Here is a 17,976-nt window from a genome sequence, read left to right as displayed (position 1 = left end):
GTGAAGGTGCAGTTATTATTGCCAGCTCACGGGGTGGGGGGGGGAACTAAGGCACAGAGAGGTTGAATAAGCTGCCCAAGGGTCACACTGCAAGCACGTGGCCAATCTGCGGTCTGAACCAGGTGGTCTTACTCCAGGAGCCAGACACGTACCCTTTGTGCTGTTGGTAGTGTCTGTCAATTATTATAGGTTGGGGAGGTGGAGTCTTAGGGATAAAGTGGCTCGTCCAAGGTCATAGAGTAAGTGATAGGGTGGGAATAGGAGCTCAAGATTCACTGCTTCAGGAACTCAAGCTCCTAATCACTACATTAAACTGCCTCTAGAACTGGGAGGTTTTGGGTTTTTTTTTTGTTGTTTTTTTTTTTAAGATAGGAGCAAAAAGCCTTTTGTCCTCTCAAACCTCAGCGTTTGGGCAGCGTCTCCTGCCCCTCGCACACAAGGCTTTCCTGGAGCACCATGCAGAGGGACAGTGGGCTGCCAGCCAGGCTCTGCTCCCACCTCCCCTTCTTGTTTCTCCTCTCCTGCTCAGTGAGCCCGTGTGCCCAGTGTAAAGGAATCTGTTCCTGAAGTTGAGAAACCCAGTGTTGAGGCTGGCAGGAGCTCCTGGCTGCCGTGTGCCTCAGCTCCACGAGGCCCTGAGGAAGCCATGTCCCCTTCCTGGGTCTTGCGAGAAAGCAGTGGCTTCCACTTGACCCTCACACTGCTCCCTGGGTTGTCTGGCCGCCTAGTTGATTCGGAAGTCCTGGATGGATAAGATGACTTTTTAAAGGATTCTTCACTTTGAAATAAATTCAGATGTAAATACGAATGGCAATAATAGTACAAAGAATCCCTGCATATCCTTTACCCAGAGTATCCAGTTTAATAGTCGGATAAAATATTTTACCACCTTTGTTTTCCAGCTCTCCCTTCTTTTAGAATGCTAGAGAGAAAGATTCTATCAAGAGATGTTTTGATGTGAGAGTAAAGTTGCAGACTCCCCTTTATTCCTAAATATTTCAGTGTGTATTTTCTAAGAACCAGGACATTCTCTTACTGAGTCACAGAATAGGAAATAAACATTGAAACAATATTATTTAATCTATGGACTTGATATGTCACCAGTTTTTCCAATAATAACCTTTATACCAAAAAAAAAAAAGCTATGTTCCTCAAGAGTTAAACATAGAATTACCACGTGATCCAGCAATTCTACTTCTAGATATACATCCCAAATAATTAAAAGCAAGTACGTAAACAGATATTTCTACACCCATATTCGTAGCAGCATTATTCACAGTAGTCAAAAGGAGGAAACAACCCAAGTGTCCATCAGTAGACAACTAGAAAAATCAAATGTGGTCTATCCATACATGAAATAGTATTGAGGCTAAGGAAAAAAGGAAATCCTATGACATGTGCACCGTGGATGGATCTTAAGGACTTTATGCTCAGTGAAATTGACCAGATACAAAAGGATGGATAATGTGTGATTCCGCTCCCATGAGACACTTAGACTAGTGAAGTTCACATAGAGTGAAAGCAGGTTAGAGAAGTGGGCAGTAGGTTCGGGGAGGACGGGGCCGAGGGGTTAGTGTTTGATAGAGACAGAGTTTCAGTTTGGGAATTATAAAAAAGTCCTGGAGACGGATGTTAGTGGCGGCTACACAATAATGTGAATGGACCTAATGCCACTGAAATATACTCTTAAAAGTGAGTAGAACGGTACATTCTATGTTCTGGATATTTTACTATAGTAAAAGAAATTATGGTTCACTGTCTAATCCAAGATCACACATTACATTTAGTATCCAACACTTTTATTGGCTCTTTGAGTTGAAAGCTATTTATGCCTTTACTCATTCTGCCGCTTTTTGGCTGTGCAACCCCGGGGAAGTTATCAGCCAAGCCAGGCCTCCATATTTGCAAAGTGGGCATAATAAATGTGCGTAGGTCTCTATGAAGAGTAAGTGTTAATATATGTAATACGCTAGGTGTAAATAAAGTCTTTATATATATATTCTGACAAATTCATTCTTGTTATACATGCTGCAAGTAGCCTCTCACTTGGCTTTAATTTTGTTCACGATTTCTTTTGTCATGCAGAAGCGTTAGATTTCAGTGTAGTTTAAAGCACATACCTTGGCATTTAATCAGCTTGGAATGTGCCATTGACGGATAGTGTGGGGCAGACATCGAGGTTAATTTTTCCTCACTTTCCTCTGGTTCTCTCAGCCCCAGTGTTTATTGATGATCTTCCCTTTCCCTTGATTTTAAACACTGTTCTTATCATTATATAATCTATAACCTCAGTTCCCCATTGCACATCTCTTTATGGATGCAGTTTTGTCAATTATATCTTTGTCTCATCCTGCACTGAGTCAACTTGCTGGCTGGGCTCTAGCCTGGTCATATCAGGATATCAGGCAGTGCAACCCCTGGGGGGTGGGGGGTTCGTACCATTGAAAAGTGGGGTGGTTTATCTTTAGCAGCCCAGCCTCCCCACTCTGTGTTTTTCCTCCCTCAGTGCTTAGTGGTTTCCTCTGTCTTTCTCCAGGTCTGCTCCCAAACTATTTTCCCTCCTGGGATGCAAATGACAGAACTGATTTTAATATATATATTTTTTTTACATTGTGAAATTATTTATTTTTTAAAGATTTTTTTATTTTATTTTAAGTAATCTCCACATCCAACATGGGGCTTGAACTTACAACCCCGAGATCAAGAGCCACCTGCTTCACCAACTGAGCCAGCCAGGGGACCCTACTGTGAAATAATTTAAATGTGCTGATAAGAGCAAAAGATAGAATAAGCATCTGTTTTGAGTATAGGACAAACATCTGTACTCCCCTGTTTATGAAATCTTAACCCTGTGCCATCTGTGTTTCAGGTTTTTTAAAATAAGAAATAAATTGTAGCAGCCATGGTGGAGGCCTCACACCGCTCTCATGAATTCGATGTTTGTCGTTTCCATATATAAAAATTTCCCCCTTTGCCTGCCTCTTTGTTCCATGGTGTCCAATGACCTTGTCAGGAGAACACCACCTCCTCCCCCACAGGACCTGCTCCTAGCTATACACCAGTTTACCTCGAAGGAGAAACTCTCTAGCATTGGACTCAGCCCTGGAGGGTGGGACAGATGAGAGCGTTCTCCAGGTGGGGGCCCTTCTCTCCATTCTGGAATCACCTCATCCAGTTAAGGGCAGGTTCAGGGAAGGTCTGTGTCTGGAGATTTTTCTAGGTGATGGCTCAGAAAAGGTGAAGGGGAGGCAGGAGGTGAGGGCTGAGGCCTAAAAGCAATCCCAGCCGAGGTGGGGAGGAGCTTTGGAGTGAGGGAAGGGAGTCCCAAGGGGCTTTAGGGTGGAGGAAGGAGCCCTCCTCCTCCCCGAGGTGATGGGCACCAGGCAGCCAGCAGCAGGCCAGAGAAGTTCCCTGGGACTGCTGCTTGTCAGGGGTTGGAGGTGGGAGCCTAGGAAGCCCAGTGGGAAGTGCTTTGTGTGACAAGTGCAGGGATTCCTGCTTACTTCCTGCCCTGGGGGCCAGGAAAGCCTTGCACAGCTACACCACAGTCCCTTCTCCAGGGTCAGTGTCCAGCCCTGACCAAGTCTCTGGGAGGGTCTCTGCAGAGTCCCAGTCTCGCTTGCTCTCCACTCCCAGGACCCCTCTGCTGGCTGCGTCTGAGCCGTGCTCTCACATCCATGCCTTCACTTCTGTGTCTGCCTCCACTGGCCGTGGAAACCTGGATGCTGGACTCCAGCCTCCTGACCTGCTCCCCACCCCAACCCCGCCGGGCGAGGAAGCCTTCCCTAACACAGCTCTCATGACGCCCTCCCCTGGCAAGGTCACCCCCTTCTTCTGACCCTGTCTACAGGAAAAGTCTCTGAGCGCCAGAGAGTCGTGCTTGCTGCAATCTGCCTGTGAGCTGGCGGGGTTCTGTTGCCTGTGTCCACACCCAAGCTCCTACTTTTCTGGGAAACCCCGCTTGGCCATTGAATTCCCTGCACCCACTCCCCAACCCCTTGCCAAGGGCACACTCCTCCTCCTCTCAGCCTTGCCCTCCACCTGGCATCACTGTCTTTGGACACCTCACCTCTCCCAGGAAGGGAGGTGCTTGTTGCAGCTCCCGTACCAAAAGCTCCAGGAAATGGCTCCTGGCTGGCAGATACTGAGTGGAGGATGACTTTGACAAAGCAGAGCCATCTCACAGGAGCTTGGATCCGCTCTCTGAAAGCCTAACGAGGGGGCGAGGTTCCAGCTGGCGGTGCGTGCGACCTCAGCCTTCTCTCTGCTTGCTTGTGGAGAGGAGCCATTGAGGCTTCCTGCCCTGCCTTGCTGACCCCCTTGCTGTGCCCACCCACGAGCCTCGTTCTGTGAGGTGTCACATGGATGCTCTGCAGCTGGGGATGAAATGCTTGGGACACGCAGAATGGGGTGGGGAGAAGCCTTTCTCTGTAGGGCTCTGCTAGGATGGGATGGAGGGTGCGTGACCCCAGCCAGTAGTCGCTGTGTGCCTTGGCCATCCCCGACCCTGTGAGCCAGGCCTCAGCAAGGAAAGGAGAAACCACTGCAAGGATATAAAGCAGAGGGGTTGTTTTTATAGTAGTTTAATAGCCAGTTGTCATGTCTCCTTATTCTTCTCCAATCTGTGGACACTTCCTAGGTCTGCTCTTCCATGACCTTGGCCTGAGAAATGCTGGTTACTTATTTTATAGAAAGTTTATGTATTTGGGTTGCCCAGTGTTTCCTCCTGATTAAATTGAGGTTGTGCATTTTTGGCAGGAACACCCCAGAAGCAACATGCCCTTTTCAGCATGTCATCCCGGGGAGTCCATGAGGTTGATATGCTTCGCGATGACCAGTGTTCTCCCCCATGTCTCGGTTAAGGCGGCATCTGATGGATTTCTCACCTGCCTTCATATGATCAATTAATATATTTATTATAATTATTAATACAATTCATAAATATCTTGGGGGGAGATGCTTTGAGATGGCAAATATCCAGACAGAGGGCATTTAATCCAGGCAGTTGATTACCCAAATGATCAAGGTGCTGAGAAGCAAAATAAGCCAGAGACCAGCAAGCACAGAAGGCCAATCCCACCACCAGACCTGAGGCACAAAAGGAAGGGATGGTGTTGCCAGAGCCCGGGGGTCAGGGTCATGCATGAGAAGGCCTATCTAGTGAGGTCTGGAGCCGTGAAGGAGACCCAGTCATGGTCGGTAGTGCCACCTGAGGTGTAGAGAAGGAGGAGAACTGCCTTGGCTCTTCCCTTCTTCCTGGCTCCCAGTGGCGCAGCAGGAAGCCAGCTGACATAGGAGCCAGGAATTGCAGTCTGCAGGGCTCAGCTCCTCCGCAGCTCCCAACAGGGATGGGCCAGACGCGGCTGCGAGGGCACACTTGCCTGGGACCGCTGCCCCTGCCGTTTCCTCAAGCTGTGCCATCCAATACGACAGCCACTACTCATGTGTCTCAAGCGCTTGAAATGTGGCTGGTCCAATCTGACACGTGGCCAAAGTAGATTTTAAAAACTTGATATGGAAAGAAGAATATAAAAGATCTCATTAATGTTTTAGGGGCGCCTGGGTGGCTCAGTCGGTTACGCATCCAACTCTTGATTTTGGCTCTGGTCATCATCCCAGGGTTATGGCATGGAGCCCTGTGTGGGTCTCCACGCTCAGCAGGGAATCTGCTTAGGATTCTCTATCTCCCTCCGCCCCTCTCCAACCCCTCACCACTCTCTGTGTCTCTCAAATAAATAAACAAATCTTTTAAAAAATAATGCTTTATATTGATTACCTATTGAAGTGATCATATTTTGGATATACTGAGATAAATAAAATATCTTATTAAATTTAAGTGAACCTCTTCCTTTTTAAAATCTGGCTGCCAGAGCATTTAAAATACACCTGTGGCTCCTGTTTGTGGCTCCCATACGATTTCATTCAGAGGACACTGCCCGAGAGTATAGCTGCACCGGCCTGTGTCAGCAGTGCTATAACATATGTCACGCCCTTGACCCAGAGTCAGGAGAGCGTGGCCAGCTAAGGTTGTACAACACCACGAATGCACTGGCCTCAAGCCATCCACACTCACTCTCAGTTTTGATCAAATAGCGTCAGAGATATTGGGCACCTCTGTTCTTCATGTATCACCCTGGGCGGAGGTCAAGGTCAGTGTTCAACATTAGCCAAAGGGGCTAGCTAACGTTTAACACAATAATAAAAACACCACCATGGGGATCCCTGGGTGGCGCAGTGGTTTGGCGCCTGCCTTGGCCCAGGGCGCGATCCTGGAGACCCGGGATCGAATCCCACGTCGGGCTCCCAGTGCATGGAGCCTGCTTCTCCCTCTGCCTGTGTCTCTGCCTCTCTCTCTCTCTCTGTGACTATCATAAATAAATAAAAATTAAAAAAAAAAAAACACCACCATGTAGCTAGATGGGACCTTACAGAGGAAAAGCTGTACTGTTGCTACTACTTCCTATCTCTGCAGTGTTTTTTAAAGATTTTATTTATTCGGAGAGAGAGGCAGAGACACAGGTAGAGGGAGAATCAGGTTCCCTGTGAGGAGGATCACACCCTGAGCCAAAGGCAGATGCAGAGCCACCCAGGTGCTCTTCTACAGTGTTTTTATAAGTTTACAGAAGTCCTTCACTTCTACCTTGTGGTCACTCAGTCTTACTGGCCCCATTTTGTAGTTGACCAAGTGAAGCCTGGGAAATCCATGCATTTCAGTAACCCTCAAACTTCCAGTTCCGCACTAGGGAAACTTGTCAAAACGCAGAAGCTCCACATCTGATTCAGAGGGTGGAGCCCAGGGACGCCTGTGCAGCAGATTTAGGGAGAATCTCATGCAAGTGGTCATCAGACCATACTTTGCAGTACCCTGGATCCCTGAGCTCTTGGGGAGTGAGGGCTGGAACTGGGCGGGAGCCAGGCTTCTGATGGCCAGTCTGGGACTCTTCCCTGGTGCCACGATGTCCTGTCAGTCTGCAGACCCATTGTTTCCTGGAGCTGGATATATGGGAAAATGCACATGAATATGCCTCAGTTCCAAGTCTAGTCTGGACACTGTGGAGGGCAAGTGTGGCCAAAGCCAGGTCAGGCCATTAGACGCAGTGCTGCTTGTTCCAAACACAATCACCCTATGTCGTGTATAGTTGGCTCTGGAATGGAGCTGGGTCTTGATCACTCTGGTGGGCTTACATGAAGGGAAGTAACTTTGCCTTCCCCAAGCATACACCAAAGGGGTCACCTCAAGGTGGAATTTGGAGAAGATTTTAAAAGTGGACCAAAGTGGACCTGCTGGTAGGGAACGGTTTGCCTTTGACAGTGGTCAAGTAGGATTTTATCTTGGCTCTACTGCAGAAGGGGAGGGCTGTATCTGGAAGGCCCTGACAGGATGAGGATGAGGCTATGTGTCCAGCCGTCACTGACCACTCCTTTCTCTCCTGCAGTGGACAGCAGACTGCAGTGAGCAGCTGGACAGCAGCTGTTCCTTCTCCCGAGGGCGAGCCCCCCCACAGCAGGTAGGGAACCAGCTCTGTCCTCTTTCTGGGGTTGTCCCATGTCTTGTCTATTTGGGTTCCTGGGCTGGCTCATGATGGCTGACCTGAGCAGTGGTGATGTGGAGAGATCAGGAAATAGGAGAGGAGAGGGTGCAATCTACTCTCTGGAAAGTTCTCTCCAAACTCCCAGCCCATAGTGAAGCACCCCCTCCTCAAAACACATAGATTCATGGCCCTGTCCATCCCCCCGACCCTCAACAGCCATCTAGGAAAATAGATAGCTTCCTAGACCTGGTGGGAGCCCACTGCTCCTCTCAGCCTGCTGCTTGCCTGTAAGATCCCAAGGGGGCACCCGCACAGGTGCAGGGCATGTGGCTGGGAGGGAAGAGGCAGCTGCTCTGGTGACCCTCAGGCCCCCGTACACCCTCAAGGCGTCCAGCTGTTTTTGCTGATACCTTATTCCTGCCTGTGGGAGACCAGGGATTGGAGGCTAAAAAAAAACATCCATCCCTAACCGTCAGCCCACTGTGCCTGAGCCTTTATGGGCTTCCAATTTCAGAGCAGCTGCATTCACATATTACCCTGAGCCCACTTTCTTGTGTCTGGCTTCAGTCCCATGGAACCAGTTACATCAACTCATGTCTATTCTGTCCTAAGTGAAGATGGTCAGTGGCCTCAGTTCTAGGTTTTTCTTAGGATGCAGGGCTTTGTACACCATGGTGTGGGGGGATAGCTGCTCTCCCACACTACAAGATGTTTGTGTGTGTTTCGTTGATTCTTGGGTAGGAGGGCATAACAAGAACCCTGGGGTGGGGCTGTGGCAGGAGAGGAGGCAGGAGACCCAGGTTCTCCTATTTGCTCTGCCACAAACTTGGTAGAAATTCTTTTTGCCTCAGCTTCCTCCTATGAAAATCAGGAAACTCGATGGTTTCTCCATGCTGCTTTGTAACTGAAGTCCATGGAGGTGTAATGACCTGACCCAGCTGCGCCTTGAACCCTGATCTCTCACCTGCCCCTCCCCCATTGGGCCATTTATTTTGCTTTACTGTAGGAACCTACCTACCTACTCTAGGTAGGTGTCCTTCCATGGAGGGCTTCTGTCCCTACCATTAGACTGCCAGTGCAGTCTAATGCACTGTCAGGGACCCTGTGTTATCTCCCTGAGTACCTCCAGCCATGGCTTGTAATTGTCTGCCAATTACCCTGGGTTTCCAACTTTAACTCTCAGTGGCCAAAAGTGGTATCTTGGATCTGGGGACTCAAGAACCAGACAGAGGGTTCCAGGGAAGGGTTGAAATTCTTGGGTAGGGGACATAAGTGGCTGATAAATGAGACCAAAAAACTATCAGTAGGTGTCTGGTTCTGGAATTTTCCAGACTCTTCCTTTTTTTCTCTCCCCTTTATGAACTTTTCTCGGCCCCCTCTTCCCACCCATTCCCTCTGATCTCATTCTCCTGTCACTCCCAACAGGATTCCTGAGGGCTAAGAACAACTTGTGCTCCCACTTGCCCCTCATCTGCCTCCCTCACCCCAAGCCATCCATGCTGTCCTTTCATGGCCAGGTTCATGCCCCTGGAGGATGGTGGGTGGGGAGTTGGCCAGACCATAGGCTGACGGAACAGGGCTGGGGACCTGTGGGATGGAGCCCCGACTGACCCCCAATCCCTACTTCAGGAGGCAGCTGAGGTTAGACAAAATGAATGTAACTGAATTTAAGGAAGAAATCATAAAAAGCTCATATTTGATCCTTTCTTGGCAGGTGGAACTGAGACATAGATTCATTATGGGGGAAGAGCCCCAGGAAGGTGGAGATGGGGTCTGGATAATATAAACCTGCCTCAGGGCTCCTGGGTGGCTCAGTCAGTTGAGCACCAACTCTTGATTTTGGTTCAGGTCATGATCTCAGCGTCCGCACTGAGCATGGAGCCTGCTTGGGATTCTCTTTCTCCCTCTCCCTCTGCCCCTTTCTCCCCACTTACTCTTGTTTCCCCTCCTCTTAAAAAATAACTGAAATTAAAATTAAAGATAAACATATAAACCTGCCTCTCTTCCCTGATGTGCCCAGGGGACAAGGCCTTTTGGGGAGGGGTGTCCTGCAAGTCACAAGGCCTTAGGCATGCCCACTGTCCTCATGTGGAGTCCATCTGATCAGCTCAGAGGAAGGAAGGGAGAGACATCTGTTTATAAGAAGCAGAAGAGCAACCCCGGCACCGAGTGACAACCATGGTCTCAGCCTCCTGTGCCTGCTGCCTTGGGGGTTGTAGAGCCCACGGTGTCCACGAGCAGAAGTACACTGTAGTAGAAGGCAGGGCCTAATTTTTTGACATTAGTGATTCAGTTAATTGGGGTGCAAACAGGAGAGCGGTATAAACAACATGAGAATTTCTTTCTCTCTCGCCACCAGCCTGGGTGGGTGTGCAGGGTTGGCATGACTGTCCAGCAGTGTTGGGATCATTTGCTTCCTTCTCGTTGCTCTGCCCCCTCTGGAGTGCTGCTTTTATCCCCGTGGCCCACGCTGGCTCAGGTCCCTGTCCCTGCTCCTGCCAGTGGGAGCCCCACCCTGAGCCCAGGGAGCCCTGGACTTCCCCTCAGGAGGTAGCTGTCTTCTGGTGCCCTCTGGTGGAGGGATCAAAGCTGGTCAGCATCCCGCAGATGACTGCACGACAAGGAAAGCCCTTACCCACACTGTCCTAAGTAGCTCCCAGATGGAGGGGGAACCAGGCAGCTGTGAAAAGTGCATTTGCTGGGTACGTGGGTACATCCTTCAAGGCTTCCTTCATCCTGGTCCACCAGGTGTAGGCCCTGGCGCTTAGGAACACGACCAGCCTTGTGAGCCCACCCACTGTTCTCGTTGCACCCTCCTATTCGGGCTGACACTCCCACACAAATTCATGTTGCAGTCAAGCTCTATTCCACATACATTTGACTATCCCCGCAACCAACTGGTCAACCTCAAGATGAGTGCTAGGGCTGCCTCTGTATCCCTGACCACCCCCAATCTAGAGCTTTGCACACAATAGTCACCCAGTTAAGTAAAACTCTTGAGACTGCACTAAGTTGGCTGCGGTCCAGTCCACATAATTAGTCCCTGGTGGACCCTATTCCTCTGGCCACCAATTCTGCTGAGTGAGCTTTTTGAGGCCATGGGATGGTGGAACAGCTCTACTACCCCACATTCACCCAGTGGGGGAGGATTTCAGGGAGAACTAAAGGTAGAATGGAACTGGAGGGGCTGGCTGAGCTGGCATTCCCCCTTGGCCACGTGAGCCCAGGAAAGGGGGGCCAGCAGGAGGATACTGAGGTTCTGCATTCTGCCCTGGGAGTTCTGTGTGGCCAGTCACAAACCATGCTTTGAATGAGTAGTCCAGGTCCAGGCACCATTTGGACATCAGCCACGCACTGGGATTATTTATTTTGTTATTTCAACTAATACAGGGAGAGGGAGAAGGGGATAAACTTTGCTTTCTCTGAGTCCTTTCAGAGGCACAGAGTGAGGATAACCTCGGGCAGGCTGAGTCCCATGAGATGGGAGGAAGGAGCTCGGAGGAAAATGGGCTCTCCACCTGCCCACAATTGGGATTCAGCCGTACTGGGGACTCTCTGGCATCCTGGCAGCCTCTTTCTAAGAGAGCTCATCCATCACCTAGTCACTTAGTTAGGAAGTTGCAGTAGTTCCCAGCTTTTCACAGTAGTAGGGGAATCATTGTGGAGATGATTTACAGGAAAGTAGCTAATAGGGGAGACTGCAATCTGGTGCATTTAGAAAATGTCTCAAGGTGCCAGCATGGGATTTAGCATTCAGGGAAGAGAGCCAAAGGCATATGAAAGATTGTATGAGGTCAGGAGCTAGCAGCTCTTCTCTGTCTGCACAGAAGTGCCAAGCAAAAAAATTAATGTGCACAACAGCAGTGGAGCCTCTGAGCAGTGGCTCAGCAGTTGAGCTTCTGCCTTTGGCCCAGGGTGTGATCCTGGGGTCCTGGGATTGAGTCCTGCATTGGGCTCCCTGCAGGGAGCCTGCCTCTCCCTCTGCCTGTGTCTCTGCCTCTCTCTGTGTCTCTCATGAATAAATACATAAAGTCTTTTTTTAAAAACTCATTAGTACAAATGATATCTTAGTAGAAGTACCTAGATTTTTACTTAACCTCTGTGGATATTTAAGAAATGTCATGTTCATGGCACTGCTCTCTATTTATTGAGTATTTCCTGTAAGTGTGGCAGACACAGATGAACTGGAGTCTTTGGGCTCACTACCTGTTTTTAGAGTAGAGGCTAGTTAACATAGAACAGGCTAAAGGCACTCAGGTAAGTCCCCCAAAGAGACCTCCTGACCACAGATACTACAATCATTCCAAAGAGTGGTTCTGTTCATCTCTGTGGGTAGAGAGATGCTTTGCAGGGCAAGAGAGCTGATCTGTGCCCTCAGGAATAGTCAGGATGCTTGACCAGATGGAGGGGAAGAGAGGAGAAATGGTGTTCACAAGGCTTGAACTGAAGTTGGGTATAATATTGGGGTGTTAGGGCAGCAGATGAGAGCACACCTGCAGTGGGTAGTTTGCATTGGGGGTTATAGGTGGGAATGAGGGTGGTAGATACAGAGGTATCTGTGCACCCTGCTGAGATGCTGGAACTGCTGTCCATCCCCACCCCTGCTGGTGTACCTTGCGTACCTTCTGTTGTCTCTGGTTCCATCCAGGTAAAGCCTGTCCCCTGGCATCAATTAGTATTGCCCAGGTAGTGCCACAGCAACAAAGAGCCTTGAACCTCGGTAACTTTAAACAACCCATTCAGGATCCAGCTTGATGGGAAGCAGTTGCCATTCTCACTAGTCACCACAACAGAGGGAAAAGGACCCCTGAAGGATCTTGCATGGGCAAGTCAACACTCCAATCCAGATATGATACACATCACTTCCCCTCTTCGCTTGTTGCCCAGAACTCACATGGTCCCACACAACCACAGGCGGTGGTCACATGGTCCCACCCAACCACAAGCACACTAAAAAATATAATCCCACTATGTACCTGGAATTCAGGAGACCAGACCATTTGGTGAGTGGCTAGAATAACTATTACATGTGCCACCTCTAGGAGAAGCCCCCCAGAAACTGGAGCTGACCTCCTTCTCCCACATCAGATCTGGAGCTAAGCGGGTATCCTGTGAACCCTAAAACATCACGGGCTCTCAGAATGACAAGGATCTCAGTGGTCACCCCATCCAACCCCCCCCCCCAACCCTGCAGTGCAGGAACCTCTGCACGTGGCTGTGGAGCTGCTGGCCATTTCCAGTAATGGGAAGCTCACTGCTTTAAAAGGCATCTCAGAACATTGTTAGGCAGCTCCGTTGATTAGAACATCTTTCTTTGATTTGGTCCCAAACCACCTTGTCCTAACTCCAGTTGATGGTGTTCGTTTTATTCCCTTTGTTCATGACTGTTGGGTCCCTCTCACAGCAGGGCAGCACGGCCGATCTGCATTTTAAACTAAAAGTCCTCATTCCTACAGCTGTTTCCCTTTGTCACAGTTAAGTTGGCTTGTTCCTCTGTGTATTTATCGGTTTCGTTGATCCAGTCAACACATCATCATGGAGGGCAGCTTGCTGGGAAGTGGGAAGGGAAGGGGGATGGTGAAGGTGATGCACACAGTCTTTGTTTCCATAAAGGTTAGAGAGAAGACAGGCACTTACACCGCAGCGCTGAGATGCCTGGGACACGACCCGATGGTTCATAGGTCCTGTCCCACCCTGAGTTCCCTCCTGGGAGCACTGTAACTATGGACTATGAGTCCTCCTAATAAGCTTCCCCGAGCTGAACACGGTCCTGCTGGCATGATCTGGTTCTGCAAACTCTGGTGCTCCAGCACATGAGCCTCTATTTTCCAGAAGATAATACCCATCCCTGTCCTCTAGGTGCCTTCTGGTTCCAGCTCACCTGGAGGAACCAGGATATAATATTTAAAACAGTGTCGATGGCTGATTTGTAGGGGAACAGTCAGCAGTGATCTGTGGAGCCCCTGCTGTAAGTAGTATGAACCATGTGGCCTGGTCTCTGTCCTCAGAGAACCTGGAATCTGCCTAGAGAAGTGAGACTTTCTCTCATGGGAAAACAATAGTCCAGAGCAGTATGTGAACACAGACAGCAGTGGGGCATTTGCTGGGGAGCTTGCAGCTGGCAGAGGAGGTCAGATGCGCAGGCGTTGGGGCAGGAATCACCATGCTGTCATGGGAACAGTGCCTGACTGAGAGCCAGGAGATATGGGTTCTAGCTTCTGTCCCTCTGACTTATGGTTCAGTCATGGGGCAGACTGCAGTAGCCTGTCTCCCTAAAAAAAAACCAAGATGATCTAGACTTAAGGCCATCAAAATATTTTGTTAAAAATACAGACCTTGATTTCTGCTTTGAGGAAGATGGAATAGATATTCTTTTTTTTTTTTTAATTTTTAATTCCTCCTGCTAAGTGGAATCCTGGACATTCTGAAAAAAAAAGAAACAAGCATAAGATTCTGAAAGGTAGAGATGAGAAGGCAGACCAGCTAGGCCTTTGGGGACCTGAGCAAGGTCACAGTGGTGACTTCCCTGGGTTTTCTCTTTGCCTTTAATATCCCAGACTTGGAGCTGAAGAAAGAGGTAATGAGGAAATCGTAGTGGACACAGATTTTTAAAGTCCCAATAAAAGTCTATTCTCTCAGGGACGTCTGGGTGGTTCAGTCAGTTAAGCATTTGCCTTCGGCTCAGGTCATGACCTCAGGGTCCTGGGATCGAGCCCCACGATGGGCTTCCTGCTCTCCCTCTGCCCCTCCCCTCTTCTTGTGCTCTCTCTCTCTCTCTCTCTCTCAAATAAACACAATCTTTAAAAAAAAAAAAAAAAAAGTCTATTCTCTCAAAGCAAAGATCCAGGCAAAGGCAACCTATCAAGATAGAAAAGTTTTAGATGATAACTGCTTTACTCCAACCAAATAGCACAGAAGAAAGTGTGGCTCTACCCTCACCCACACCAGCAAATACCCAGTGAGAGTCTAGACTGCCAGCCTCACAGGGTTGTAATGAGCCCTCCCGCCCTTCCTGGGGTGGTGTCAGGGAAGGCCCGGCAGGAAGCTGGAACTTTCATCCCTGCCAGCTTGTAAGAAGGATCCCTAGCCACCCTGTGGTGTTATTGGAGACCATGTGGGGGCCTCAACTTCCACCCCCAGTCAGCAGTATGGAGGCACCCCTTCCCTCCATGCTGCGTTGCGTCACAGGAAATTCTAATAGAAAGTTGGGATTTCCACCGTGCCCAGTGGTAATGAGGCCATCCCCACGTAGGGTCACTGGGGACTCTGTGGTGTCCTGGAACTCTCACTTCCATGGAGCCATAACAAGTGCACCCTGGATGTCTACCTCTATTGGCAGTAATGGGGCTGTGTCCCCTCCTGCCTTTCCCTGCCAGAGCGTTATCACAAAAAGACAGTTAAACAGAAAATTTAAATACGATTCAAGGTCTCATGACATAACATGAAAGTGTCCTCATTGTAATTTAAGAAAATAATTTGTCATACTAAGAACCAGAAATATTTCAAACTAAATGGAAAAAAGACCATCAGTAGATGTTAATGTTGAGATGAGAAGTTGAACCTTATCAAAATTAAAAACTTTGCTCTGGGAAAACCCCGGTTTAGAGGATGAAGAGACAAATAACAGGGGAGAAAATTTTGCAAAACATGTATCTGACAAAAGACTAGTATCCAGAATATATAAAGAACTCCCCAGACTCAGCATTTAGAACAATACAATTAGAAAATATATAAATGACATGAAGAGACATTTTTCCCTGAGGAGGGAGGATGTACAGAGGCAAATAAGCATGCAAAAAAGATGTTCAGCATGATTAACTGTAAGGGTAATGCAGATCAAAGCCACAATGAGAGATTTCACACCTATCAAAATAGCTAATTGAAAAAAATAATGATGACACTGAATGCTGGTAAAGATACAGAGAGGATGGATCACTCGTACGTAGCTGGTAGGAGTGAAAAGTGGTATAGCCATTCGGGAGAACAGTTTGGCAGTTTCTGAAAAAACCAAACCTGCAAATACCATATGATCCAGCAGTTTTACTCCTGAGTGTTTATCCCAGAGAAATGAAAACTTATGTTCACACAAAAACCTGTACTCAAATGTTTATAGCATCTTCATTTATAATAGCCCAGAACTGGAAACAACCCAGATGTCCTTCCACAGGTGACAGTTAAAACAAGCTGTGGCTGTCAGCAGTAAAAAGGAATCGGCTCCTGACACACGCAGTAACCCGAGTGAATCTACAGGGAACCATGCCGAGTGAAAAAAGCCAGTCCCCTAAAGTTACATACTCTGATTCCATACATAGGACATCCTTGAAAGGACAAGATGATAGGAACGGGGAATCGGTTAGCAGTTCCTGAGATTAGGAAAAGGAGGGGCAGAATGAAGTGGGTTTGGTACAAAAAAGCAACAGGTGCAAACCTTGTGCTGATGGGAATGTTCTGCATCTTGACTCCATCAGTGTCGATATCCTAGTTTGACTATTGAAACTGTAATTTTACAAGTTTCCCCCTGGGGGGAAACTGAGTAAAGGGATGAGGATCTCTGTGTTCTTTCTTACAGCTGATGTGAATCTACAATGATCTAATATAAAAGTTAATTTTTTTTTAAAGAACAGAAACTTTTTTTTTCATCAGAAACTTTCAGTGAATCCCATGCAGAAAAGCAAAAGCGGCAAAACTGCTTGGTGAGGCAGGGGAAGGGGGAGCCCACCTGCTGTCTGTCCCTCCCGCTCCATCTACCTCATTGCCCTGGGAGCACGTCTGTAGAACCCACAGGGCACCCTTGGGCTCAGTCCCTTTCCTTCCTGGCCTTCTGTGGTTCTGAGTCTAGGGGTGGCAGGAAGGGGGTATCCCTGGGGCCTGGAGAGCTTCAAGAAGGCCTAGTGAGGAGGCTTGGAGGATGGGATCCTTTCTCCGCACAGGGCATTGGGCCGCATGGATGATGCGGATAATCGACGAGCCCCCAGTGTTTCGGCAGATGCCGAATAGGAAGCCAGCCAGAAGTGGCCTGTGGTGTGGCCCAGTCCAGGGCAAGTTCAAATAACACGGCTGTTCAAATCCAAAAGCACAAACTCAGTCAGCCAAAGAGAATGGGCAGAAAGGATCGGATTCAGAGATAACACTTGGTCACAGGCTTCAGTCATTATCTCCCATGTCTTCCTTTTGGGTCTTAATTCAAAGACAGTGGGGGTCGAGGGGGAAGGGACAGAACGGATAGATCAATAGGAAAGTTCCAGAATGAAAAGAATGGTCTTTCCTGCTCCTGAACCCAGCTCTGGTGCCACCCAGGGAGGGTCTCATGGTCTCCGCACCCCCCACCCCCCCCACCCCCCCCCGTGTGTGGGGTGCTGTCCTTGGTGCTGAACACACGCACGCACGCACACTCACGGAGCTACGAGGACAGGACTGTTTCTCAAATTCTGATTTAATTGGAGCCTAAGGGGAGGTGGGGCCCAGCCTGTAGGGGGCCCCTGTTTGGGCCTAGGAGATGCCTTCCTGGGCCTTTCATGTCAGGGTCTCAGATGGTCCGCCCGCTGTGCCCGCCTCGGCTGGGGAATCTCCAGTCCAGCCCGAATGCGTGTGGTGCAGAGGGAGCAGCACGGGTCTGAGGAGCCGGGTGACTCTCCCGAGCCCTCCAGGATGCAGTCTGCAGGCCTGGGGCCCTGCTCTCCCCACTTTTAGACCAAACTGTGTTACTACTCACAAGAGTGAGCGCTTGCTGGAGCCTCGGAGTCCCTCTGCTCGGTCCCCGAAGCCAGCAGACGTGCTAGCCTCCATTGTTCATCTTGTTCCTGTGACTCCTGGTTGGGCGTGAAGACCTTCAAGAGCAGGGGTGGTGGCCTCAGAATTAAGCACTGGGCTAGTCCACCTGTGGTGACAGGTCAGGGCCGAGCAAGGGAGTTGGGGCGCAGTCCTCGGAGAGGACAGAGAGAGTTTTCGTGTGTGTTTAAAGGGAAGGCCCTCCCCTCAGCTATGCTAGGACCCCGTGTCTGAGAAGCCAGAGAAGCCACGTTAAGGTCTGGCCTGCTGTTGACCCTCGTGATGGGTGGAATCTGTGGAAGAACATTCTACACTGAGAAGGGAGATGGACTGGGAGAGGGAGCCCTCTGAGGAGCGAGGGCTCCACCGCCCTGTTCTTCCTGGTGTCCAGCATCAGGCTGTGTGCAGCTGTTCCCCTGCCCGGCTCCATTATGGGAGGCCAGGACCAAAGGCTTGGCTACCCTGCCTCGGTGTCCCCTGATGCCGTGGACAAACCGCGGACATACTGCGGAGGTCCGGACCGACGTGCCCCAGCTTCCTCTGGCTGGAGCTGCACGTGTGACCCTCCCGGTGACGGGGGCGGCCCTCCTGCTGCCCGCTGTCCTACTCAGTCAAGTTCTGCTTAGTTTCTGCACCCTTCTAGCTGGAATTGTCGACACACATAGCTGCACGTGCA

The 17,976-nt window shown here is 49.4% G+C and overlaps 1 protein-coding gene across 1 annotated transcript in view; it reads left to right on the top strand.

Moving 5' to 3' along the window:
• The window catches only part of CTIF (cap binding complex dependent translation initiation factor), a 278,706-nt gene that overhangs the window by 78,709 nt on the left and 182,021 nt on the right, over nucleotides 1-17,976 (top strand). The window contains 1 exon segment of the mRNA XM_038543993.1: nucleotides 7,437-7,508. Coding sequence (XP_038399921.1) covers nucleotides 7,437-7,508 — 72 coding nt within the window.

This window comes from Canis lupus, chromosome 7, assembly GCF_011100685.1.
Source record: "Canis lupus familiaris isolate Mischka breed German Shepherd chromosome 7, alternate assembly UU_Cfam_GSD_1.0, whole genome shotgun sequence".
NCBI classification, from domain to species: domain Eukaryota; kingdom Metazoa; phylum Chordata; class Mammalia; order Carnivora; family Canidae; genus Canis; species Canis lupus.
Note: the sequence above shows the minus strand (reverse complement) of the source record. Positions and strands in the feature narration are given on the sequence as shown.